This window comes from Acanthaster planci, linkage group LG20 (genome assembly GCF_054643075.1).
Source record: "Acanthaster planci isolate LZ-2023a linkage group LG20, COTS_SCS, whole genome shotgun sequence".
Lineage (NCBI taxonomy): Eukaryota > Metazoa > Echinodermata > Asteroidea > Valvatida > Acanthasteridae > Acanthaster > Acanthaster planci.
In genome coordinates, this window is record NC_141796.1 from 2,913,197 (window position 1) to 2,940,835 (window position 27,639).

Below are 27,639 nucleotides of genomic sequence, written 5' to 3' on the forward strand. Positions count from 1 at the left end.
TTGATTAGAATAGTAGAAAAAAGAACCGTCACAGCAGCAAGTCTCACGATTAATGCAGGTTACAATCCTAAATGATGATACCCGACACCGTCCTAGGCGTAATTCGTATACGGTATGCGTTTGTGTACGTAAAGTGCCTATGGGCTATACTGACTTTATTGCACGCGCATTACCGCAATCCTGTTACCGCTGCCTTGAGTTTTAGTTGCTTCTCTAACGTACTGTTATGCTTTCCTGTCTACTGGCATAAAGGGCACTAGACTGCTGTACATGCCATTAAACCCAAGATAACTACTACCACGCATTTTGGGTAGCTGCCGGTGACGACCACTGTGGTCAACTGTTGAAGTATCCCCACTTTTTTATTTGGCACAGGCAGGAACCCAGGCAATATCCAAAGATTTCGTGACATTTTGATACAAATTCCGAAGTTCCCAAGGTCTTGCCTAACTTTCCAAGCTCGTGGAAAAAAATACCAAGTATTGCTCACGCTGGTAAGGCTCAACTATTGATACACACGGGAATTTGAACACAGCTCTTTCCATGTGCGCTAACCTTACATATAGTGTGGACTTGTGAATAAATTTAGAGATGTCCGCACGATGCAGGAATGGAAGACGTTCAGTGGACTAAACATATGTCCACAGGACGTTTCCTCTTCTTTGAAAAAGAAGTTTACAGGCATTTTGGGGTTGGGGTCATCCATCGTAAAAGGAAAAGGAATAGTCAAGGAAACCTTTTACAAAAAGCCAGCTGATTCCCAGTTCAAGAATAACGAGCATTTTCACTGATTTTTTTTAATTGCTGAAAAAGAAAGGAACGGTCTACGCCAGGTACGTGTAAGTGTGTGTGTGTGTGTAATTCTTAGATGCACTGGCCTGACTGGTTGAAATTGAAAACAGTTGGCCAAGGCGTGCTGAGGGGTCACACGCAGAAAATCAAACGGCTTCTCATTGTTTTGAAGAGCGACAACTGAAGCAATGGCCTCCGAGTCCTCTTTCGTTTGAGGCAGCGGAAGTAAGATGATGCCCTCCATGTCGCGCCGCAATCAGACCTCTGCAGTGCCGTCGAAGGTTGCATGATGTGAAGTCTGCCACATAAATGGAGAGTAGGAGACTTTAAAGGGTTACAGAAATAGAAAAGTTTTAGTTCGCGTGAAGTATTTCAAAATAACAATAAACTCATAACCTTTTCAAAAAATCATAAATTTAATGTTTACCCCATTAATTGTGATCGCAAAATGAATAAAAAGATCGTGCGTTTCCCCACCCACCCAAAAAAAAAAACACCCAGGCTGATTAGATGACATGCACTGCACAGGTAGCTCATTCGTGCAGCTGCCATGTATATGTTGGCGTTGAACCAACCCTCCCCCTTGCAAAGCCGGTTCAGGGTGACCCGCTTCTCGTTGGGCAGGTCTCAGTGAGCATTGTCAGAGCCAGGTGAGGTGAACTTGAAGGTTTCCAGAGTGACTATCAACTGATGGGCAGGTTGCATGATACTGTTCCCAACTACCAAAGAGGGTTGCTCCCTGAGCACAGGCGCTGTAGCCCAGTTGCTGTGACTCCAGGTCGGGGTAGAATAGTGTCTGACGAAGCCTGACATATCAGCCTGTCAGTAAAATGATAATTACGGGCGCAGAGGAAATTATATCTGGAAACAGGCGGATTTTAATTTCTGGAAATCGTAGTTTTGTTGACGAAACTCTTCTCGCCGCAGCTCAGAAACGGCAGCAATGTTGGCCTAGCACAACCATATCAATTATGCTTCGGGCTACGGTGAGCGTGAAATCGCAACATTTTCGTGTTCAGAAACATTTTTCTTCAAGAAAAAATAACTTAAAACCGATCCAATTCCTCTTTACATGTACCCTACAGTTAGTTTCCTCTTCTTACAGTTTGTATTGTGGTAATTTCCGCCGTGTTTTTGCTACTTTCAGTATTCACTTTTCAAAGAGATCTTGACATGTAAGCTTGACAGGCCTATAACAAAGTTCGCACGTGGGGTGAGGCGCAGAAACTGACGCGGGAGGGAACACACCCATGTAGACATTCTTTTGTTTGTGTAGGGAAGAAATACTAGATGAAAATAACCATTCTTAAACCGTGCATGATATTTTGAGCAAATGATGATTTCCTTTGGACTGATCCTCTTGAAATAAACCTTACCCCAAAATGCCTCCAAAGCTTTTTTCCCCAGAAACGGGGTATCCTTGTGGTCCCCGCTTAGTCCACACAAGGCCGCGTAGCCTACTTTTCTTGGACCTCTTTTGTTCCTGGGTCAAACTAGTTTTGTAAGGTTTCAACAACACCAATGTTTTAAATGATACAAGGCGCAAGCTTACTTCTAATTGTATGATATGATGCAATTGTGGTGATGTTAAGCGCATAAAATTACCTTCCAAAAATGAATTCTGTAGAGTAGAGTGTAATCGCAAAAAGTTTCCCTAAATGTATGCAGGAGGAATAAATGACCCAAAACTGACGTTATCAGTCTATATTGAAGTGCATGAGTGAAGTGTAAGAAGTTATTGTATCGAAAAACTATCAGTGATTAATCTTACGTTGAAATTTCAGCCGTTGAATTAATGGAAATCGTTACAAAACAGGAAACGATTGAACATTCTCGTAAACCTGCAAGCTCCTGGTGAAAATGCCAAAAGATTATTCAAAAGGTCATAAACTAAAAAAGCCTAATTTTTACAGATAATGTTGCCTTTAAAGTCTTCAATCAAAGTAACACAGTAACTAACAGATTTAAAACAGAGATGGCATCCGTTGTCGCGCATTTTTGAGTTGCAGTCCTCTGCCAGTGCACGTGAGGCACCACCGTATAATTTCTTTTTATTTCCAGGCACGATGTAGATTATTTGTGTTTTGAAAACCCTTTATGGTGTTACTCCTGCCATTGATTCTTAATTTAACGTGCTGTGCCGTGCCCTTCCATTTAACGATATTACTAATGCAAATCACTGACCAACTTGAACGGGAATGACAGACGACACACCTACCGAAGTACAATATGATCGCGCAGTATAATCACTCAAAAGTTGTCAAGGTCGTGCACTGATCCAACGGCTGTTGCTTGTTGTTCTTGTAAGTTGATTCGGCGTGATGACCTAGCGAAGCAAAAACGAGCATATGGGTGCAGACCACTAATTCAAGTGAGAATTTCTGACCAGCTCATTAGCATTAAAAGTGCCCCCCACAGTATCTTTTGAAAAAAGAGATTGTTTGGCCCTCAAAATGGTGAGATTGTGTAAATCGTCGCCAGGATCAACTCCCTGGGTCTTTGAGCTTTCATATAAGGGCAGAAGGGCTGAAAACTACGGTTGAAAAATGGTCCTAAAAGCCCGAGAAAGTTGAGGGTTGCCACTTGAAAAATGGCTGCAATCAGACTTCGGAAAAATCACTTTTTGGGGGGTGATTTTGTTTTGTGGGAATAATTAAAAATGTAATTGGTTAACCCACAAAAAATTGAAAAGAAATTGAAAGATAAGTGACCAGACAAGAATTTCATTTGTGTTTCAGAAATCTCAGGGATGTTGGCGTGCATGCTATTGGGCCCTGAACGGTGCTGATTTTACACTGTTTTCAATGGGGCTTGAATTAGTGGACTGGACCCATATTCATGAATAACCTCTGATCTCTAGCGGTGGAGTGTGGAGCGCCGGGATTCGCTGGTTGTGTGACTCAGCGTGTGCGTTTAAGAACGGCACCTCGCCCAAAAAAGATTGATTCCATCATAGAGCAAGGCTCTATAATTCCATGGTGTACCCGCCAATCCATTCTCACTGTTCTCTTTACTCTGGATAGGCAGCTCTGCTCTGCGACTTAGAGCGACTAGCAGTGTGCGCCCGACCATTTAGGCTGTTCAATACAACGGTCATTTCCAAGTCACCGGCTTTAGCGCCGTGCATGAATTCACCATACTGTATGGACTGAAGTTAGAGGCCATAGTTTGAATAGCCTATATGGCCGCGCAGTCACTTCAAATTCACACATAAGCAGTTGCTGCTGACCTGTCCCTCCACTGTGAATAACCAGCAGCCCTGAAATCTGTTTTTAAATACATGTACATGTAGGCCATTCTCCACACCACAGCCTACTGCTGTCGCACCCAGCAGTCGGGTCAGTTGGGAGAAAAACACACTTAAGGGAAGCAGCGCCAGCGAAATTCCACCTGTGTATCAATTGTGAATTCGTGGCCCCATCATTTTCGTTAAATCGACATAGATTCGACCCAGTTCCTTCTTGATAAAAAGTACGTAAGTACATTGGCCACATGTGTGACTTTGTTGCAAGCTGATACATTTTGGGGTGTTTCACAAGAAAGGACTTTCCGTCCGATTTCAGAGAGCATGAGCGCCATGGATGAACCAATACAACAGCCGGGATATAGCTTGGGTGTACGGGCATGAATTGTCATTGGTCTGCATGGGTTATTTCGGTCTATACGGTCGAACCTCGTTAATAAGAGGTCCTTTGGACTAAGCAAACTACCTTGTTATAACAGAAACCTTGTATTATCAGGAATGAAAACAATGAAAAAGAAAGGATTGGGACCCAACAATGTCCTTGTCTTAAGCAGGATCTTGTATTAATTAGCAGTGCTCTTATTAACGAGGTTCAACTGTGTTTAGAGTGCGGTTTGCAATCGACACTGTACCTCTATCAACTACGGTATCTTTGAGACGTGGGATACTGCGGCACGGTCGTGGAGAATCAAATATAGTAATATAAGTGCAACCATGGTTCCTTGCTCTATGGTGCAACATTATAATATTGTGCATGGCTGACTTATTCTTTACGTTGTAGGTTAATCAAGCAAGTGGCGTAACTCTGTGTTGGAAATGGGGGGGGGGTCAGGAAAGGTGGGGGAGGACTTGCCCAGCCATGAAAATTTAAAGGGGGGGGAGACACCAGACACTATATTCTAGGGGGCGATGTTCATGATAAAGGTGTACATCTGCAATATTTATTAAATTCATGCAGCATACCCTGCATCAGAATGCTATATTTGTAGTTTTTTTTAATTGATTTCCTTTTTTAGAGATATTGCAAACATTTTAGTCATTGGGAAATCCCGAAAATTCCTCACAATCCGCTTTAATCTCTGGCTCATCACAAAAAAGTGGAGGGGATGATCCAATAGCCCCCCGACCCCGCGCCTGAAGAAGTGTGGGGGTACCGGGTATATGGCCCACCCCACCCAGGGGATATACTCCCATTGGTTAAGCATAAATAAACTTCCCCACAATTTACATTTTACACACGTATAAAGCACTTCCACCGATCAGCCATCGATCTTAGATTCCAAGTCATGGGCAGGGTTTCGACGGAAGTACCGTGTGCAAAAGGCCTACAGCACTGAGCGATATTCCGTTTACATGTGTATGTCCCACGTGTCCGTCCTCCACGGTGTTGCAGATGGGGCAATGACTTTACGAGAAATACGACGCTGGTTGAATTTCTCTAACATTTGCAATTAAGTTAAAGTGAACAGCAGTGGGTATTTGGTGAAGCTTACAATAAAGACGGTATTGTTTGAAACTACAGGGTCGTCGATGCACAAACTGTAGGGAGTTTGTGTAGGCAAAAGAAACTTAGAAATACCGGTATTTTTGGAAGAAGGTATTAGACGTTTCAACCAGGGAATTCTGCTCATCCTCGTGAAAAAAATGGTGCAAGGACGATACGCTGAAGAACTTGAAGAAAGACAATTTTTCTTAATGATGGCCACTGAGAGGAAATCTTCTATGGCTGCCATTCTGTCTATCGTCGTACTAAAAAGAAATTACTGCACGTTTCAAGGCTCAATGATGAGAAATAGACGCGGTCTCAATTTTCTTAAAATAACCGATGCAAAGGATGACCTTTATATTCCACTGCCAATGTTCCTACATGTGCAGTATATTAGGATTTACGGCACCTGATTAATTTCTAGGATTCGAGATTTAATATTGTAGTAGAGGCCTAAAGGATAAACAACATGCTCTGTAGTACCTTGCCGCACCGACATGCGTGGTCCAGCATGTGGTTCAGTTTGAGAGCTATGTATGCTTTGTGGACAGTGCTGTTTCTTGATTACGGTGGCAAAGTTGTGGACCATGGAGTACATGGTGCCAACGACAACTTTTGAAAACAAATAATCCAGTTAGAACAATAGTTTTTTTTTCATAAACATCGAATTTAAGCTAATGAGTTTTCCAAGTCTTTAATTTTCCGTGTTAAGTTAGTTGACAGATGAATATATTTGAGAATTTTCCATCAAAAGATGACCATGCACGCAAGCTCTACTTAACACGTTGAAACCCGCCACGTCGCCATTTTGAACTCTGATGAATGTCACTGGAAAATAGAGCTACATGTATTTGGGAGTGCTTGTTTCAATTTGTCTCGCCCCAAACGTAAGCCAGCAGTCCCATTAATGGCTTTCAAACTCTCAAAAACAAATTTCCCAAGTTGAACCATTCAAAACCAACACACCTATCGTATAGGCCTGTGCACGTATTGATAGGCCTATATACAAGCACATGCATGTACAAGTATAATGCCCACGAATATGTTTGATCCAGCTTTACAGTGTGGTCTGCCGCGGTGCGTACATATAGGCCTACACCACGTAGGCTTATACACTTCCATTTCGTGTATACTGACACATGTCAAGGGCACAGCGCTTATGAAAAAAAACAAAACAACCCCCCCCCCAAAAAAACAAAACAAAACAAAAAAAAACACCAAAACAAAAAACAAAAACCACCGAAAAGCACAATACCCAGTAAAGGGCGGCGTATTTCTCAGTTACCCTGCCATTCAGTTTAGGAAATGGCACAGTGAGCATTCTGCGGGCACTTTAGCGTCCCCCAAGCGACAAGAGCCTCGGCGAAAGACTGAAGCTTCCTTTGTCCTGGCATGGATCGAATGATTAGGCCTATAGTTCATAATCACAGTGGCCTATCAACAAAACACAATCACGAGACTAAAATAGATCTGGAAAGAATCTCCCTCACATAATTGATTGTACCGTTGAGGTTATTTTTAATCTTGTCAACATGATGGTGGTAGCGCTAGTAAATGACACTGCATTTTTAAAAACTTTCTTATGGGTTAACTAAATGCTGAATCATTGTCACCTCCAATAGTACTTGATTGATAGTTGTGAACTTTGTAACATCGCCATTGAGCTCATCAACTTGAAAGGGAAGTCGATGCTGAAAAAAAAAAAAAATGAGCTCCTTGCTTAATACTTACGGAGCTATGGAAATGCCACCCAACTTGTTCAAATCAAGCAAGATGTCAAAATCCTCATATAATTTATCGCGGAATGACAACATCCTGAGACTAAAGGAAGTCGACATTCTAATTGTTGTAAGACTCAAGACGGACTGTCAACATGCTAAAAATAAGTGGACAAATATCCTGAGATTTTCATCACAGGATGGCGACATTCGCTGTATGGATCACAACATTCGGGGCATTATTATCCTAAAATGGTTGTCGTACTGCAAAGAGGAGGATTCTTCGGGGGGGGGCACTAATAGCAGTAAACGGACAAACCAGCGGCGGTGGGCCGATTTCATAGAGCTGCTTAAGCACAACACTTGCTTAAGCGTGAAAAAACCTTGCTTGACAAATGAGGTTACCAGCCAAGATCCATGTGATGTATATTCGTTGGGATCCGGGTACTCGCCTGCCGTTTGGTTAGCATGACAATCACGTAGATTTTGAGCCGATAACCTTTGTCGTTTTAAGCAAGTTTTTTTTTTGCGCTTAAAGCAAATTTTGTGCTTAAGCAGCTCTATGAAATTGGTTCCTGCAGCCTGGTGCGTTCTGTGTTTACTTGATTTGTTATGTTTTGCATTTAAATTTGTTATTTTCACCGCCTTTCCTCATTTTGGCGTTCTTTTCACATTTCCCCTTTATTTTCCATTTTCTTGTTCTTTCTTGCGATGCTCATCTATACTGGGGGTGCTGCCATTTTAGTTTCAGAAAGTCTTTATCCCGTGATAAGTCAACTAAGAATGTCGGCATTTTACTTGTAATAAGACCGTGCACTATGTAATGATGTCGATTTGTATCATGGCACTTAAAGAGCCCCGTAGGGTGCTGCCTGGATCGTGGAGATCCCGAGGGTCATGGCGCATTTGCACAACAGTGATATGTTTGTCTTGATTTAACAAAGGCTGACGTATCGAGGGTATTTATTAGAAGCATCATATAAAGTCAGCGTCAAGGCTGATTTTGCATGTCATTTGCTGTTGACGAGGCCAGCTGCAGGTGTGTTTATCGCGCAGATCTGCAAACTGAGCAACATGACGAAGGGAAGGAAGTGGGTTTTGGAGCAGCATTTCCAGGGAACGCCAAAGAGGAGTGACTTGAAGATCGTTGAGTTCGACTTGCCGCCAATCACAGATGGATGTAAGTTCGTATTATTTTGACATTGTTGGCCCCCACCCTTGAAGGACCAGAAACACCTCTGAGAAACACAATTAAATTTCCCCATTGTGCAAGAATATTCCGAAAGATGTCAAGTGAGATGTCTATTTTGTGACATCATTTTTGGGCAGCCTGCTGAAGAGATCTTTTTTTACCCTTCTTGTTTTGATTTTGTCTCCCTCCCATTTTTGTACGTTTCATTCTTGTTACTGTCCGTCACCAGAAAATGTCGCATGTCAAATTCTTTAGTTTGTTTAAAGATCAGTTTTCGAGTGGGAACACTTTAAAGCAAAACTACTTTCAATTCCTTGTATATGAACATGCCCGTGCTCCAAAACTGAGTGAATAATAGATCTATTAAGAGAAATGTATTCTACAACGTTTTGAATGACCTGATTTTTTCTTTACTAACTTGAGCAATAGAAAGCGCCAATTTAGCACCTGTAGTTTCAAGATTAGACGGGTAAGGATTTGAACAAAAAACTTTTTATGGTAGGACTTCAATATGAACGTCGAGGGTTTTTCTTTGTGTGTTTTTGTTGTTTTGTATACTATGCGGTATATATGTATTTTGTTTTGATTTCAGTTTGCGTGAACAAAAACGGTATCTGCACCATGCATCTACATTTCAGAAACTAGAAATGTGCCCGCTCAAAATACATAAAAAACGACGTATACGAGATGTGACTCTAATATGCCGACTATAATGCCCCGCTATGGTTTGCCCAGGTTTCTTAAGGAGAAAATAAACGAAATATGCAGTAAACCTTTGTTACAACTGATAATGTAGTAGCGAATGGATATATTTGTCACTGACAATGTAGTCCCATCCGATCACCAAACTCACCAACCTACAATGTATACACTCTAAAAACACTAGGGTACGCCAGACTGGCTGGAGCCCAGATTCCGGGTCAGTCTGACCTTGGTGTTTGTAGAGTGTATCATCTTTTGACCTATCGTGTAGTATTTTCTAACCGACAGTGCATCAACAGTTGACTGATAATGTTGTAATATTAACTTATAACGTGCAAACAGGTGATGTAGTTCTACATATATATATTCCAATAATGCATCACCTGTCGACGAATATTGTATCAACTCACAACTTTTGAAAACTATATCCAGTAATGTATCAGAATGGATAAAAATGTGCACGTCGCATAAGTTGATAAAGTTTAATTACAGGTTTTTCCATATAATCATGAACATCATATTATGTTGTCTCGCCACATGGATTTAGTACTGATGTCCCAAAGCAGTATGGTGGTTAAATCATGTGACCAAAGGCAGAGAAGAACATAAAAAACTCAATGGGACTATTAATTAATTGTTTTTTCCCCTTTTTGCTGTGGTGTGTGTAACCCGGCAATCCCCCCCCAACCGAATTTTGCGCACAGCGAATCTGTTAGGTGACGTACACCGAGGACCATTTACCCAGGAATGTGCAACCGCAAGCGGCCCCAGTGCAAACACATTGTGACCTTGGTTCCATGCGCATTACGGATTGTTATTACCCCCGCAGGCGCTCTCGACTTTCTCGAAAAAAAACTCGCGACCACGTGACACGCGTTGCAGCATGCAGCATGTGCAGTGCAGCCGTGGTTATGCCGAGACGACGCGGTGCTTAAATCTATTTGTTTTGACGAATAAATCTTCTTCATTTATCGATTTCAAGGAGAAACGAAGTTTTAATGAGGCAAAATTCCCCAATTTCCTGGTACACTTTTCTCAGAATGTATAGGATGAAATATCTTGAACAGCATATTTTTAGAGAGGGTGTACCCGGACTTAAAATATTACAAGAAAACAAAGTGGTAGACAGGAATATATGTTTTATTATTGGAGAAAGTGCTACATAATCCAACTTAATTTCTGCTTTGATATTGTGCCCGCCGTAACACGCACAGAACCAGCCCTGAGCTTATGTTGCACATTCCTGGGTAAATGGTCCGTGCGTACACGTACTGCCCCGCATATAATAGGAATTTCTTCTTACATAGCCTGGACAAACTGTGTATTGTCGAAGCCAAACCAAGCATGCGCAGGTTAGTGCGTGGTGCAGCGCCAAATTCAAGACAGCCATTCCTGCACATGCCGTCGAGAGAGGAGTCCTGTTCTCTCTTCGTGTTTCGCGTTTCTTTAATTTTTCTCTCTTCGTGTTGGCGTTTCTTTAATTTATAGCCATATTGCTTTCCTCCTTGGTCATTTTTCTGAAGTAAAAGCTATTGCTCTCGACTTCTGGAGCAACATGACGTGCGGTGATATTAGGTTATAATTCATAAACGAAAGGCGTTTACCAAACAAACCAAATAAATGAAAGGGTGCCCTCTTGTGCGAGGTTTTTTTACATTTTACATTTTGTTTAACATGCATTAGTGGAAGTAGATGAAAATCACTTGTTGGGCTCAAACCAAATATTTAGTTAAATTATAAAATATGACACCGTCGTTCCCGAAGTTGCGGAAGGGGCGCTTTTGAGATTATTAATTTGCTCTTTATTTAACTTTATAATATGCACGTACCTCTGAGATGTTTTCTGTTACAAATGATTAGACAGAGCAGACTGGATTTTCCGATGGCATTTATCAAGTTAAGTGATGCTATCAAACCAGAAATCGATATTTCCCAATCACGTATATAGTGTTTATAATTAAAACATGCACTTCCCGTCTTGTTATACTGTATTTGTTTCATCATACGACCAGCTGGTATAAATCCAAGTTGGATCTTGTACTTGGCACTACCTGACTGCATATACTATTGGCCTCCGAGATGTTTGTCGCTGTTAAGTCTTTGACAAAAATTCAACCTTTACCTCTTTTATGAGTGTGCGACATGAAAATAGCCTGGGAATAAAGCGTATTATCGTTTCAACCCACAGCGGTTCTATTGGAAGCGGTGTACCTCAGTGTTGATCCGTACATGAGGTAAGTTTGGAAACGTCCCCTTTCCCTTGCCTATACAGGTATTCATCGTCCCTTGTCCCTGATTGAACGAATACGTGTTGAACTATGAAAGCATTTAGTTTACTTTATGCTTGGCAGGATGTTTTTGGTCCATCTTTGATAGTCGAGAATGTTAGAAGAATCTTCCAAATCCCCGCAGCTTATATTTTATGATCAGCTTGCATGTAAACCTATAACTAAGTATTGGTTTTATTATTTTGAGCCTTTGCATCATACCAACCCCCCTTGCTACGCTGCAGGACCAAAACAAAAGGCACACTGATGTCAATATAAATATAACTCTTTTCAAAGTATTTGTGTACAACTGCATTGGCCTCATGCTGCGGGTTTTCGTGGGATATCATTTTTCATTTGAATTCTCCCACCTTTCTTACTGTTGTCTTTGTCGCTCATGTTCTACTGTCTAGCTTTCCCTGGCCTTCCAAGTTAGTGATCTTGTGCTCATCTTTTGAGCACCCTCGTAAACAGAGTCGCGTTTCCTTAAATTATTGTTAAGATCGCATTATTGCGCTCAATGACATCTGTGTACATTGACTGGCGATCTGAGCAACATGATCCTGACTTCCCTGTTTCTCAGTATACGTGTGGCTTAAATACCCAAATGAGATATTGTTACTTAATTAATGTTATATTTTGAATCGTGTAATCCATTTTTGTTTACTTACTAATAGGCCATTTTCAGCTTCGTTACCCAAAGGTTCCACCATGATCGGTGAACAGGTAGCAAGGTAGGTTTGTTAAGAAAGATAGAAGACGAAGAAAGAAAGACTGTCACTTGCCAGAGACAAAGTGAAATCTCGTTTAATAGTTCGACCTCAGCTGGTACAAATCCATGTATAATCACTTCGGGGGCCAGCTTCATGTAAATGTTCGAAATGGTCGACTTTGAGTTCGACAAGAATCATTGTAACATGAAGTTGATGAGTTCATAGGTGAAAGTGACGCATATGGGTGTTTGAATCTGACTTGCCCACAAGAGCCAGTTATTTTGCGTGCGGTGATCCTGTCTTACAATTAACATTTGAATTAATGTTGGATTTAGGGTCACTCAAAGCAAGAACCCCAAGTTCCCTGTGGGTACCAACGTGCTTGTCAACGCTGGCTGGGTAAGCCACTCCGTTTCCGACGGCAAAGATCTGACCAAGATCCCACCATACCCAAAAGGGGTGCCGCTCTCTCTGGCCTTGGGAACCCTGGGTATGCCTGGGTAAGTTGAACTGAGAACGATGGTTAGGCCTGTTGCTTTATAAACTAGTCTGGTCCTATCATTTAGTTCTCATATACGGCAATTGCTAAATCACATGTTGTGATTTATGCACTCTAACGGGGACATAGGAGGTGACAGAAAATGCGGCAAAAACTCTTTCCACCGTAAGTTGTTAAGCTCATGAGCAACGAAGCGAAAAATCATGAACGAACATCATTGGAAGGGGTCGATTCTTTGGTATTTCCACGCACGTTGGTGATTCCCAATCCTCATTTTATGTCCCCTTTTTATTAATGCGTGTTTTCTTCCGCTAGAGCGCCTCCCCACCGCCACCTCCTCTTGAGGTTGGACCTATCTAAGATACATGGTTTATTATAATAAACTCACTGGTTTAAATAAAAATCAAATAAAAATCATTGAATGTAGTACGTGCATGTACCTCCGATTGAATGGAATCCAACAAAATATTTTAATGGCCTCTTTGTTTCACAAGAATCCAGATCTGGATCAGTGTATCCTTCGCTAGTTCACTGCCACCAGAATCCACCCGATGAAGGGAGCGAACCAGCGTTGGGAACACTGATCCAGATCCCAGGTGAAACAAACAGGCCCCGAGACGGCCCGTCCGTAATGTCCATAATCAAACTGAGCAAATTAGTGTCACATATTGCTACTTTTTCATGACTTTGGCGATTGCTGGTAACTGGTCTTTATACCATAGCCTACAATGTAAAACCAGCGTTCATTACTGATGCGTCTTTGCTTTAATATTGTGTCTTGTCATTAACACCCGTGTGACTTTGTGTGTAAATGAATGAACACATCAACACGTCTTTGTTTACTTTAATTTAAAAAAGCAACGTGTTTAACTTTGGATTATTAACACCACAACACATGTAGACAGTGTTACCAGGAAGGTTTGCGTTAAACACTTGTTTTTGCAGTGCAGGTGGCTTAATAATAATATAATTACTTGAGCTAATGAATAAAAGTATTACCTTTTATTGGCAATTTCATAGCATGACGGCCAACTACGGTTTGGTTGACATCTGTGAAGCTAAGGCTGGCGAGGTAGTGGTAGTCAGCGGTGCAGCTGGGGCAGTCGGTAACATTGTGGGACAAATTGGCAAGGTCAAGGTTAGTCCTGTTCAGAAAAAAAAGAGAATTCATTTGGGATTGGTAATTAATTATGTATGGAATAATTAATTAGGCCTTTACTTTCCTGTGAGCGGATTGGCTCGTAAGCCTGTCAGGCGGTGGCAATGGAAAGTTTCTAGAAAGTTGCCAACGTGCATAACCACTGGCTGGGAAAATCTTCAAACCGTATTCCCCTGCAAAACTCGCCTTCCCTGGGGCTTCTGAGGTAGCCCGCAGACTGATGACCTTAGACTGACAGTTGATGTCGGTGTGTTTGACCATCGTTTTGGCCTTCATTGAAGTTGGTACTGGATGAGTTCTTCTGTAAAATACCAAACTGTAATCCTTTGTAGTTATTGCTAAGCTGCACATGATAATGGTTTTCATAGAAATATGAAACAGTAATTTACTGGTTTCATTGCTTTCTGTTGCATTCCCAGGTTTCTTTTTTCCTCTATTTAAATTGCTCAATGACACACGGCTGAGATAAACAACTGAAGCAGCTCAACCGGGGTGATTGTGTCATATCATCACAATAAATTACATAAATTCGCTATGCTTACTCAGTGTGCTCCGCGTCAAACTCGCCTTTCATCTCCACTATTAACGTGCTCCTCTGTGGTGAGTACTAAATTAAAAAAAGAAAAAAAATGGCCCTCTATTGTTCCGCTCGGAGCGGATAGACACAGCAATTGCTTCTTAACGTTGTGCCTTCTGCGTTGTACCAAAACTGCCCTGCCGAATAACGACTTGAGATCAAGCCGAAATGTAGGTCATTGCGCGTGTGCGTGAACACCTGGCTTGCTGATAAAAATTCGCTGCAATATTTGCGACCACAGATACAACACGTCTTGAATTTGGTCGTGAATATTGACGGCAATATTTACGACCAGAGAGCGAGTCGTGAATATATTGTTTGAAGCCCGAATATAAAGACGAATTCCCGTAGAGCCACAAATCAGACAGATAGAGACTAAACTCACAAGTGATTCCGGTGACCGAACCCATTCTTCTTGTATAAAACAGACGCCTATTGTCTGCTCGATTCCAAATGATAATTCTTTATACAATTGTAACACTAAGAAAACCTTGCACACAAGTGCCTTGTGATATATTCTTGTTTATACCAACGAGGCTATCATTAACTGGCAGTCTAATATTAAACTTCAATTATTCCTAGTATTTGCGTTTCCAGGTATTTGGTTCAAAAGTGTATTTTGAGTTTGTTTTATTTCATTTTCGTTAATGCCCAGATCTATCACAAAATTTCTCATTGGTTTTCACTGACGTTTGCTCAAATTCAAATGAGATACTGCAAACATTTTTTTCTTTCTTGCAGGCTTACCATCCAGTGTTAGTTTCTTCTTAATGTTTTCAATTTCTAATTGTATTTTAAATGGTTTTTAACATTCATTCACGCAATCCAGGTATTGCAACTTCCTTTGATTGTTTTTATTCTGTGTTGAATACATCAATCAATCTATCGACCTCTTTTTATTGACTTCAGGGTTGCAAAGTCATTGGATTTGCCGGATCAGACGCAAAGGTGGCCTGGTTGAAGGAGCTAGGATTCGATGAAGCCTTCAACTACAAGAAAATCAAGGACCTGGGCGCTACTTTGAAGTCTGTCGCTCCTGATGGCGTTAACTGCTTCTTTGACAATGTGAGTTGAGCGTTCAACCTCGGCAATACTGAGTAGCCTCGTGTCACTGTAGCTGCAGTTGCCCCTCCTCCAATCTGATCAAATTATGTGAAACTGAAATAATAAAAAAAATCCCCGGTTTAATAGAAATCAAAACAGTTATGAAATCAGTTTACTTAGGATCCGTGATAACGACGCCAACCATTGCTGAATTTGCAGTGGGGGAATTTTTAAGACACCTAATGGCGGCAAACATACCATTCCCATAAGGGCCACGTCGTTTTGAGAATTTTAACATCAGCGGTTGGCAAATTGTGCCACCCAGTCATATAAAATGTTAGAAAGAAAAAAAAGTAGGCTAAACACTCAAGCAACAAAGTAAGCAGTAAATAGAATGTTAATGAACAATGAATTCTAAGAAATAGCAAACCTCACGAAGAAGAAAACAAATAAGGAAATCTACATTTTGAGGCAAAAGCTGACCAGCCATGCCATTGTCCAAACAAAATAACGATCAATGTTTATAAAGAAGAGAAAGATGTCTGAAGACTTCGGTTCAGAAATTTTGCATTCCATGTAATCCTCTAGGTGGGAGGAGAGTTTTCCAGCACCGTTCTCGAGAACATGGCATTATTTGGACGCATAGCTTGCTGTGGCTCCATTTCGACATACAACAACACGAAACCACTGATGTGTAAGGCACCCTTTTGTTTCTGTTTTGAGATGTTTTGTGGAATCTGTGTTTCAAGACTTGTTATGAATGTTGCTTTTGGTACATTTAATTGGAAATAACTATGGCCCCAACGTTTCTGTGCGTGAATATAATAACCAGATAAAATACAAAGTCTGTTTAATTCTGAAATGAAAATAAGCAGACCTCCTTGAAACAAGATGAAATGCTATCCGGGATATTTTTGCGCCACGTTGCGATTGCAGATCGTACCAGTAGCTTGTCTTTGAGTAGTTGTTGTGCCTTATGTAGTCTGTTGTTGATGTTGTTGTTAGTATTGTTGTTATTGTCGTTATTTTTTGAGGGTCCACGTGATAAATGTCCCTTAGGCCGCCGTTTATTTTTTACTACATATCTGTGTTCAAGCGACCACGCAGTTTGACATCCTTTGCTTACTTTTAGAAATAGTTCATGCATTGTTGAACACCGAGAGGACTGTTTTGTAAATCGGAGAGGATACTGCTCGATTTATTGGGCTATTTTGCTCTTCAGATTGCAACCCAGAATTTACTCAAACATTTTTCTCTCCTTGGCAGTGCCTGCTACTCACATTCATCTGATCACAAAGCAGATCAAAATGCAGGGATTCGTTATATTCTCCCAACGTGACCGCTACCCAGAATGGGTCCAACGTAATATCCAGTGGATTAAAGAGGTACGTTTAACCCGTCACCCATTGCGCATGTCTGCTCTTCATGATTAGACCTATGACTTTTTGTGATTTTTTGCTAGTATGTAAATCCAAGGAAGACCTCAAGGGGAATAAATTAAACTCCCCGCCGGCTGCACATGCAGACCAACACAATTTGTACTCTAGATCTGTTGAAGGAAAGTGCCTGCTGAGGGCGTGCTGGTTTTGCTCAAACGTGGGTGCAGAAGTTGCCTATTTCATATTCAGTGGACGGTCGCTTGTATAAACGCTGTCTTACTAATGTCCTTTTTGTACATTTTGACAATTATGCAAGAACAGCTCCTCATGACTAAATTTGAGCTACTAGCAGCCATGCACAGTGTTAGCATTCAGTGGAACCCATTTGCGTGTGCGTATCCATCATTTAATTGGAGGTCCATGGTCTCCGATGAAGAAAAACCAACATGTTTTCTAGGTAACAAACACGATGCTGTTGAGGTTGCTAAAGATGATCAGCGCTGATGATCAGCTGATTTATTATGATCACCTGATATCTATCAAGCATTACACAACCTTTGGCATATTTCACGTCAGAATTTCTGAAGTCGAATCTTTTTGGCAAGCAAGTGTGTTAGTAGTGCGCCCCCACGTCCAGCCCAAACACCCGTGTTGAATTATTCAAAAACATTCCGCACGTAGCCTATGCTGTAATTACAGGTAGTCTAGTACCTTGCTTTGCATCCACATTAACGTTGACATTATAGTGTGCGGTGTCGTAAATAACATTAGATCACTTTGTTTCATAAAAACAAGATTTTTTTTAAAGAGTAAAATGTTACAGTTTTCTAGTCAATTTGCAGGATGACATTCTATGCACAGAAAGAACAGGTATGGTATAGGTGATGCATATGACGTGGATAGTAACAACGATCATTAAAACATGCATTTTGGAAATAACGCAAAGTACACAGTGTAGAGTAAATAGTACCTACAGCTGTAAGGAATCGATTGGGACGAAGTCACGAAGGCGTAAAATCAGCTCGCTTACAGTGTCACTGCAACCACTGTGTCGAAGATCTACTCCTGGCTAACATTTTCTGTGTGCTGGTGGGAAACTGCCGCCTAACCGTACTGCAAAATCTGGGGTATTGAATTTAACCCCCCCCCCGTGTTATCAGAGGACTACACCAACACTTTTCACTGAAGCTAAAATTTTGGTGTTTTGTAACACTTATAGGTGTGCAAGGTAACACTAGCGGTCTTAAAGTAAAACCCGATAGTGTAGTCATCTGATAACACCAAAAGTGTTGATTTTACACCACAGTTTTTGCAGTGTGGAAGCGTGCCTGAAGTACCCAGCTTTGACGTAAAATAGTTAAAAACAACTGAAAAAAGAATCATGAGCAATTTCAAATTGCAGCCGAAAACTCGGACACGACCCATTCCGTGTTTACTGAAAGCGGAGGGGGGAATGGGCTGCTCTCTTTCCCTCAACTAATATTCAGAGTGATATTATAGATGACGAAACCAAACAGTGTCTTCAGTCTTTTGGTATTCCAGTGGTGATGAGGTAATTGTGCACCGAGGTTAAACCTGTAAAAGAGTCTTCATCACTTGACTGACGCGACTGCTCCAATTGCAATACAGAATGCATTCGTAAACAAATTTGTATTTAGACGTCACAGGACCCGCCATCCAGTGGCGTCTCAAGCTAGATGGGGGATTTTTTCCACAGAATACTTCACACGAACGAAAGTAATTGGCATATTTATTTATCATATATTATCACCAACCCTGAGAAAACAACACCATGAAGTAAATGCAAGGATATCGGGACCACGAGTAAGGCTTCTGATATTTGTTCTTATGTTGCATAAGCCCAAAGCTGATTTCGCTGTTGAACCCCCCCCCGTCACCAAAGCTGGATATGCCGCTGCCGCCATACCAACACACTAGCCTCGATACCAACGCAGACTTCTACTCCGAATTCAAGTCATAGTGCGAGCTATAAATAATTAACTACAAGAGAAACATCCTCTTTGTAGTTGTCCACCCTGTTTAATTACAAACTTATTTCTGATTTCGTGTCCGGTATTCTGCCTGTAGCGTTGTAGTGATCTCACCTACATTGTTTCTGTCCAATCCCTTTTATCTGGTTCTTTTTCTTACAGGGAAAATTGAAATACAAGGAACATGTCACCAAGGGATTCGACAAGATGTTTGACGCTTTCATGGAGCTGTTCTCTGGAGAAAATACCGGCAAAGCCGTGGTAGAAGTTTAATTTCTGTGTTTCAGTCAAAATGTCCTTTACGTACCCAAGCAAGTAGTGCTATCTTTTGTTACCTTTGTTATTAAATCAAAATCCAAAGAAATGAATACGTTTTGCGTTTGAATCTCAATAACAAACATACACACAATACGAAACTTAGAAAAACGGATGTTTTGACTTAACACTTAACACTCCTAGTGACCTTAAGTTTTGAAAAATCTTTTTGAACAATATTTTGTCGTTCGTCTTTCACCAAGAATTTGCCAAGGGCATACGTTTTTCAGAGTTCCTTGATTGTTAGCGAAGAAATACTTTCTTCCATTTCTTGAAAATCGAATTTGATAGTGTGGTGGATTAAATCAGGTAATTGCCAAAAATATCGCTAAAATAAACTCAAAGTTTATTCGTTGGTTTTGAATAGATTTTCGACTTTATAAATTATACAAATGTAGAGCTATAGATATTATATTCATTAATCTAGTTAGCTATGAACATTAGTGATCTAACTAGTAATGAAACTTGGTGTTAAAACATAATCGATTGTGCGATAGGTTTAGAATTATAGGAATTAAAACTTGAGTCACTTATCTGTTTTTTAAACTTCTTCTGTGATATCACCTCTTTGTTCAAAATGTAGATTAATTTTTTTTGCAAGACCACAGCAAGTTACAAATATACAATTATTGTAACAAAACAATGACATGTATTGTACATTAGTTTGTATCGACGAGAGAGAAATTCTCACGTCCACACCTCTCCTCGTTTCGATCATTTAAGGTGTGACGGGAGGGCTGGGTTGGTAAGAGTGGTATATGTTGTTGTTGCGAGATTAATGGCACCTTTGGCACTATAGTGCCCTTTGTGCCAACTTCAATACAGTAGCTGAGTCACGAAGAAATCTTCCTCACAATGAAGACATCAGGCTTGAACTTTGAGAACCATGACGGATAAGAAGAAAAGTAAGGACAAGTCCGAAAACCCAAGAACTGAGAAATGACTCTGTAAAAGGAGGCATGTACTGTAGAGTGGTATACGGTTGTGCTGCCGTGACACTGAATCTACTGGGCCTCGTAACAGCTACAGTTAGCAACTTTAAGAGTACCGGGAACGCCCACACCCCGGCCTCATTGTGTATGTTTGCTTTTCTCCACAGAAAATGGCACAGGTTGTCATCCCTCGTGTTTCCAGGATCAATGATTTATAAAATAAAATTGTCAATAAGGATTTGAATTATCTCTTCACCTTTCAATAATGAATTAACTTGATGTGTTTTTTGGGCTGCTTTTCTGTATCTACGTTTTGCCACTCTTTTTTTTTATAATGTTGGATTAAAAGCTTAATTAAATTAACACAAACTCGGGTAAATCTTCTAGTTGTTCCAAGATCATACCTGAGGTCCTGAGGTGACCGATCTGTCGGTGTACGGTCCAGCACATATATATATAATCTTGCCTGAAGAGTTAGCCCGTAAATTTTCTTGAATTGCTGATATTTGTAGCGCTATGAAGCAATTTTAGGTGGAAATGTGCGCTTTAGAAATTCTTAAATGTTATATTTAACTCCAAAATTGGCATCGTAATTTCAATCTAAAGTTTCTCATTCTCCAAATGAAAAAGCAATCTGTAGTGCATTTCGGAATGATTCATTGATAAGAACGTGTAAACATCAGTGAGCGAGATAAGCGAGTATGTAGCCAGCACTGACGGTGTTGACTGCTCGGACACTGTCGATGTTTCACCATAGAGGAACACGTTGTCTAAACCCCGAACGTTAGTGAGTGGTGTGCACTCAGCCGAAGGGTATTAATTTCATGCTTTCATGGTTATTTGTAATTTTTTTCACGTACTTTTATTCTGCTTATCTCCTTTCCCCCTTAATTTCTATATTTCAAGAAGAGCATTCAGCCTTCTTCCCCCTTGCAATACCTATCTACAATGAAGGTGCTGCCATCGTATTTCAGGAGGTCTTCATCCCATCGTAAGTAATCCTGACAGGATCTTGACACATCGGATGGCATTTAAAGAGCTCCGTATGACACGGGATGTTTCATTTGTTTCATGGATTTGAGGGTCAAATGCCACTGCATGTTACAAGGCCTACACAGTACATGGCGTATCGAGGGCTTGTGTTACATGCATGCATGCAGACGTAACATTGAACATTATTCAGTGTTTAGGCTGAATGTGCGTTTCGTTTGCGTTGTTTACGCACTGGCTGTAGAGTTGCAAACCGAGCAAAATGACGAAGGGAAAGAAGTGGATTCTTGAGCAGCATTTTGAAGGCATGCCGAAGAAGAGTGACTTGAAGATCGTTGAGTTCGATTTGCCGCCAATCAAAGATGGATGTAAGTTAGTGTAGCTGGGCCTACTCTATCATTGTTGCCTCCAAGTTTCCAGAATCACCGATACACAGTCTAACGTTCACCCAATTCGGCAAGAATTATTCCAAAGAATGTCAGACTTATAAATGTTGTGACAGAACCCTTTTCTAGTATGCTGAGGAGTTTCTCACTATTCTTTACTCAATTTCGTCTCTCTGATTTTCACCACATTTCACTTTTGTTACATGTACTCTCTGTCATCTTATTGGGTGTAAATAGGCCTACTTGAAACAAAACAGCCTTCAATTCCTCGGGTTAACAACATAGGCCTGTGCCCAATTACTCACAAATACTGAACTGAGTGTATGTACAGGGTTGGACATATAGGGGGTATCCCTCCGTCCTACAATCATGTTGCCGAGTATCTTGGAGGCACCGCCCAGACTTGGCTGAATGGGACATAAAAACTGTGGCCCGGTAATGCCTGGTATCAGCTGTGTGTGTGTGTTTGGGTGTTTCGGAGGAGACTGAGCACGGGGCAAGTTTCCACTGTTGCCATTGTCGTGAAATACCAACAACGGTGTTTTTTGTGCTCAGTTGCAACAGGTATTGGCATTTGAACAAATCAATGCGAAGTGTTAAAGGGGTAAATTCAACTTTCGACGGGAAGGAATGTATGTAAAACTTTTCTGTCAATGGTATGAAGGCCGACTTTTTTTCTCTCTCTTTTATGTATTTTTAAGGGGGTGGGCTATTTTATAATTCTCAGCGGGCGTAAGCGACTATACTTTATTTGCATCATTATGGTGCAACGCAGGTACTGCAGTAGTTGCGAGACATGTATAAGGATATTCGGTACATATAGGCCTAACCGGGTAATAGCAATGCAAGGAATAAAACCTGTTCCCTTCTGTAAAAAAGGTCTAATTTGACTCAGCATATATGTCAAGGCCGAGTACCGTGACAAAGCCCCCTTTAGAAATCCCATAAGCAAACTAGCAATGAAACGTTGTTACCATTGATAATGTAGCCAGCAGACAGTGGCGTGCGCAAAAGAAATTCTTTTTGGCACTTTTTTCTTTAGATCCTGCTGCTCAAAGCCCATTCACTTTGAACACAGTTTCGTAGGTGCTACGTTTGGTCACTTTGCAATTTTCAATATTCATCAGAGTTACATGTACACCTACCAAAGACCCGAAAATGCATACGTGGTCTTGATCGAGTGACTTATGTTTATGTCAACACGGTTTTTTTTATTAAGTTGACTCAATTTACACTAGGGGAAGGCTGTAATGTAGAAATGGTCATAGAAGAATGACGTCATCTTAACGTCACCAGTTGTTTAATTCAAAGGAGTTTGATCAGCATTTGATAAGTTTTATTCTTCACAAACTCCATACAAAATCAATCTTGATTTTCCCCACCTTGCTTCTTGCAGCAAGCGATTTCCTAAATATCATTTGACCCTTGCTCCTGGTCGAGACCGGAAATGGAAGTATTATTTGAAATTTGTCAACAAGATTTGAGCTTTGTTTTAATGGTGTTAGCCCCTGGGCCAGATTACCTAATACTCTGGTAATGTCAGAAAAACCTCGAGCTCGCCTCCCTTTGGCGGCAGGCTGAGACAACTAAATATATTTTCAGTTGATATCAGGGCGACGTTTGCTAAGATCAATAAAACTAATTGATAAAAACAATGACTTAAATGCGTGTGCCAAGCCTCAGATTTGTGACGTCATCACAGCGGAAGTTATGATGAAAATTCTTTTTATTTGTCACTTATTACTGTGAAGTCATAGCCTATGAAATAAAATTGTTGAATTTTGCGTTTGTTGTCAGAGGCCCGCTAGTAGTGCACAACCAAATTTAGTCCCAAGTGACAGCCGTTGACATAAAATGAGGAATAGGAATATTCCATTAGTATAGAGGTGTGTTTGGTAATTTTATGAGGGTTCGTACAAATGTAAATAAAGGAACGTTCAGATATGATTTGGATTTAATGTACGTTTCCACGTGTAGTTATCAAGTAGTTGAAAGAAAACTATTGTTTTCTCAGGATTAATATTTTTATAGTAAGGTTTTCTCTAAGTATGTTTGCATGTAGGCCTAGGGTAAAATACCGTGGCTGGGTTTATGTGGAAGTATGAACGTCTGTATAATACAAAGCAAAGGAATACCACACAAACACAACTTGATTGGTTAAATCATTTTCGATTGACAGGATTGTTCTGCCGTCATTCATGTCCCCTGTCTTGCCCGTATTGTCTTTGTACGCCGTCCGGGACTCTATTACGTCAAAGCGCCGAGTCATATTTAAGAGGGGCAAACAACACGTGGACGGAGATGTTATGAGTAGTGCTGCTTCATCAGACGTCCAAAGTTCGGTGGTGAATTTAAACATTGATCTCCCGTATTTTATTATTATGAGCGCATTTTAATACAGTCTAGACTGAAGAAAACATTGGCGTTGAACAAACAAACTGTGTACATATAACCTCAATAGTAAGAGTACAATACACTGTTTAATTCACTTGCGATCTCACTAATCCTCGGTACTCAAGGCTCTGTTAGGTAGTGTTTGATATTATTGATAAAAACAGTGTAGCTCTCACTGAATCAATTATCGTTAGGCTACCTAAAATAGTTTAGCATCAGTTGTATTTGCAAACAACGAGGAGGGGGACGTTTTTTCAATACTTTGGTGATTTGGATTGCCGCAAGCACAGAACGAAAGTGCTAGTACGTTCACTTTAAACTCGTGCACACAAGTGCACATGACATTGTACTCAGGTCGCATGTTGTGCGTGCACAAGGTTGTGTAGGCGTTGTAGAAAAAGAAATCACGCAGCAAGATTTTTTTGAGGTGGGCGCTGATGCTGAACAAATTATTGTTTTATGTGGCCTTTTGTGCAGCCTATAAAATGGATTAGCATTCATATCTGAATGGTCTGAAGATAGCTTCAAAGTCCAAGAGAGTCCTTTTAATCTGGCAAAATTGAAACCTCTTTGAATCATGAGACCCCTGTAAGATAATTCAAAACTTGTTAACTATAATTATCAGCAAATTAGATGATGTGATTGCGTGCTGTCGTTCGACTCTATGGTTGAAGGGCGCGACAGTTGTGTGCAAAACCCTAAGAACTTTTCAATGCTCGGGAAACGAAAGAAGCTAAAATTTTACGAGAGCGTCAACTACTTATTTCGAATTACCTTTCCATGCTTTATGTTGACACAAGACAAATCGTGGAATCTTCAAAACTGATCAAGATCTTCATGGTACACATGTCAAGCACAATTCCTTAAGACACATTAGAACAAACTGATTGACTTATAGCTCTAACAGTCGAAACAAAGGGTGTTGATTTGCCTTTTTCTGCTTGGTTTTTCGTGTTCACGAGTATTCTTCATCACAGATGAATTAGCAACTTCCTGAATGTGACGTCATGGTGGGAAAGTAATCACACTGGAAAATTGGCTTTTTCCCCACCTTGATCTTCACCCATACCCCTGTCGATGTACCTTTCATATTTTTGCACTGCGAATTTCCTCGATGGCCTTCTAACTTTTGTAACCAATCTAAATAGGCGACATTGATTTCCAAATCTTAAGTAGAATAATCTTTATCCAAAGATCCGTCATCCTCTCTCCCTGTTTCGACTTCCGAATCATCGTCTTCGCCATTCGAAGTCTTCCTTTTCACCATGCGTACATTTCAGTTCCACAGATTTCTGCTCCCCATTCTTCAAATCTGCACCTTTTGAAATAAAACACACACCTGTCGGGTATTCAGGCTGAATATCCTCAGGATCCTTGTCAACTTCATCCCCTTTGTGTGATGTGCATTTCCACATGTCTCTGTGGGTAACTTATCTCCGTCCAAACTTTTTGTCATACCAGGCATATGGTTTGGCTGCAGAAATATCGTTCAGGTCGACCCTTAGAAGGACAATATTTAAATGACAAGAAACAGATGAAATAGTTCAGTGTATAAGTACTCATTTTATTGCTCATTTGCTCTTTCAGTCGGTCATTTGCTCTTTCAGTCGGTCATTTGCTCTTTCCAATGCTCATTTGGACGTTCCTTGCCCTTTGCATTGTTTTACATGCACGTACTAAACAAGCCCTGTCTAACATATTCTTACAGGGTACGCCAGTCTAATCTTGTCATTGCATATGAAGTGACTTCATGGCGGCTTCAACCTGGGAATTGTTTTGTAGAATTTAACATTTGGGTACTATGTGCTCGGAGGGTTCAATGCAGTGTACGATCATTCGTTGTAAACCTAAACTGAAGCTTGTACACTCGGCGGTAGTTGATTCCATAATGTTGTGATCATGGATTCCAAACTTCAATGGAATGAACATTCGGAACATATTGAGCCTCCTGTATCAAAAAGAATCCGGATCTTGCTGCGTGTTCGGAAATTTTGCCAATTAGGACACTTAACCTTTTTGTCAAGTCGTTCTCTTTACACAGTTCGATTATTGTGACGCTGTTTGGGGCAAAAGTTAAGTTAGACTGGCGTGTTCGTTTGGAGGTGCCTCGAAGAACATCAAGCTCATTGGTTGATAACAAATTTGGATGGGAAAACCTACAAGTTAGACGTGAATGCCATCTGAATTTAATGCAATGCTGTACAAATACTTTAGTGGCATGGGTCTAGAATACCTCTGTTTGACTGTTTTCTTATTCTAACCAACACTCCTACCGAACTAGACATTGTGCTGCAGTGAATCTTTACCTCCCTTGCCCAAAAACAGAAATTAGTGGAAGGACAGGTAATCATGGAACAAACTGGTTTTGTCCTTTAAGCATCCTCTTCCAGCAGGTTGGATCATTTTTCAGAAGTATCCCTCCTAAAGTCTCTAAGTGTATTCTATTATTGTTTCAATGTATATCTACGTGTACTTAATCATTCATATCTCTTTTATTTATGTCGTTGTTTTTATCATGCCTCTTGTCTTAATTAAGTTGGTTCAGTCTTTTTTTAGTAGTCATGTTTTAGTGTGTATTATTATTTTTTCTGTATCTGTGACCGCTTGATCAGTAGCTTTTATATATTCGATCATTTTGATGTTAGATGTTTTTAATTTAATTCCTTCAGTACGTCTGTCTTAATGGATATTTCATTGCTTTAAAAACTGAAAACTGGGACCTATGAGAGTACACTTTTTATAAACTGAATGGGCTCCCCAGTATACATAAGACATAAATACATTTAAAAAAATGAATGAAATAATTAATGTTACTGGTTCCGCAGATGTTTGCCGATCTAAAGTCCTTGACAAAATGTAGCCTTCCACTCCTTTTATGAATATATATAAATAATATATATAAATAATTGTGCGACAAATTACCCACTATGAAAACAGTCTGGAAATAAAGCCTAATATTGTTTCAACCCACAGCGGTTTTGTTGGAAGCAGTGCACCTCAGTGTTGATCCGTACATGAGGTAAGTATGGAAACGACGTCCTTTTCCAATACAGGTGTTCACTGCCCCTAGTCCCGATCCCTGCTGTGAAAGTTCAGATTCTGAGCCAACGAAAAGCTGAGTTTGTATTGTTTTTGAGGAATCACATGTACATGCAACAGCCAAAGTGCGGTCATCTGGAGATCCCAACGCGCAATTGAGATTAAAGATGTCATTGTGGTTGTTATTGCTGCTGCTGTTGTAATCGTTATTAGAGAAAGAGAGAAAGAGGGTTTTTAGTTTTTCTGTTTCCCCAAGCCTAGAAAATGCCCCCAAATATGCCTTTACCCTCTGAAAACATAGAAAGATTACACACAAACGTTTCATATTTCCCCCTTAACAATTTGGTTCCACATCCACCTGTGAGCCCTTGGACGTTCGTGCTAAAGTAGGTAGATTTTTTTCTCTCCCTTCATGGATTTCAAGCCCCTCTTGCCTGTTTCTGTTGCCAATGTTTTCTGCATTTAGGCCATGAGATGGTAATTGGGTTTATATTTTTTTCAAAAACAGATAAAAGAACGACTTGGGTCTTGCTTTTACCAGAGAGTCGCACGAGATGTTACCTGCTAACAACTTTTACGTTTGAACCACATTTACGAGACATCTCGCTTTGGCATTTATATACCTGTATGCAGAAAAAAATGTGAATAAAAAAATTTGGTAGTTGATCATGCGGTAGCGAAGAGACAATCCCTTTAAGGAAATTACTTTATTTCGTGCTATATCATTGGGTTTGCCAACAGACGTTTAAAGGCAAATATGCCCACAGAATGGTTACATTAAGCTCTTTAACCATAAACAGTGGAACCTTTTCGGTCCATT

The 27,639-nt window shown here is 40.5% G+C and overlaps 2 protein-coding genes across 4 annotated transcripts in view; both read left to right on the top strand.

Moving 5' to 3' along the window:
* The first annotated feature begins 4,117 nt into the window (after positions 1 to 4,117).
* Positions 4,118 to 20,254, top strand: LOC110975587 (prostaglandin reductase 1-like). 3 transcript variants are annotated; one of them, XM_087130424.1, is made up of 10 exons: positions 4,118 to 4,263; positions 8,297 to 8,420; positions 11,323 to 11,368; positions 12,079 to 12,135; positions 12,450 to 12,614; positions 13,634 to 13,751; positions 15,259 to 15,414; positions 15,982 to 16,087; positions 16,660 to 16,778; positions 18,926 to 20,254. In XM_087130424.1, the coding sequence occupies exons 2-10, from the start codon at positions 8,315 to 8,317 to the stop codon at positions 19,034 to 19,036; spliced, it is 984 nt and encodes a 327-aa protein (XP_086986550.1). In that variant the 5' UTR covers positions 4,118 to 4,263; positions 8,297 to 8,314; the 3' UTR covers positions 19,037 to 20,254. The 3 variants fall into 3 exon arrangements, with proteins under 3 accessions (XP_086986550.1, XP_086986549.1, XP_022083864.2); XM_087130423.1 differs by having other exon boundaries at positions 4,123 to 4,263; positions 8,274 to 8,420; XM_022228172.2 differs by lacking the exon at positions 4,118 to 4,263 and having other exon boundaries at positions 8,219 to 8,420.
* A 142-nt stretch (positions 20,255 to 20,396) lies between these two features.
* Positions 20,397 to 27,639, top strand: part of LOC110975517 (prostaglandin reductase 1-like) — an 18,510-nt gene continuing 11,267 nt past the window's right edge. Inside the window, exons 1-2 of the mRNA XM_022228065.2 lie at positions 20,397 to 21,368; positions 26,754 to 26,799. Of these exons, the coding sequence (XP_022083757.2) occupies positions 21,263 to 21,368; positions 26,754 to 26,799 (152 nt within the window). The 5' untranslated portion in view covers positions 20,397 to 21,262. The remainder of the gene's footprint in view (positions 21,369 to 26,753; positions 26,800 to 27,639) is intronic.

Excerpts from the sequence above, each read along its gene's own strand:
- LOC110975587 (XM_087130424.1), top strand. The coding sequence starts at position 8,315 with ATGACGAAGGGAAGGAAGTGGGTTTTGGAGCAGCATTTCCAGGGAACG. Across the intron at positions 8,421-11,322 it reads GCCGCCAATCACAGATGGAT|CGGTTCTATTGGAAGCGGTG; the intron begins GTAAGTTCGTAT and ends TTCAACCCACAG. Across the intron at positions 16,779-18,925 it reads ATATCCAGTGGATTAAAGAG|GGAAAATTGAAATACAAGGA; the intron begins GTACGTTTAACC and ends TTTTTCTTACAG.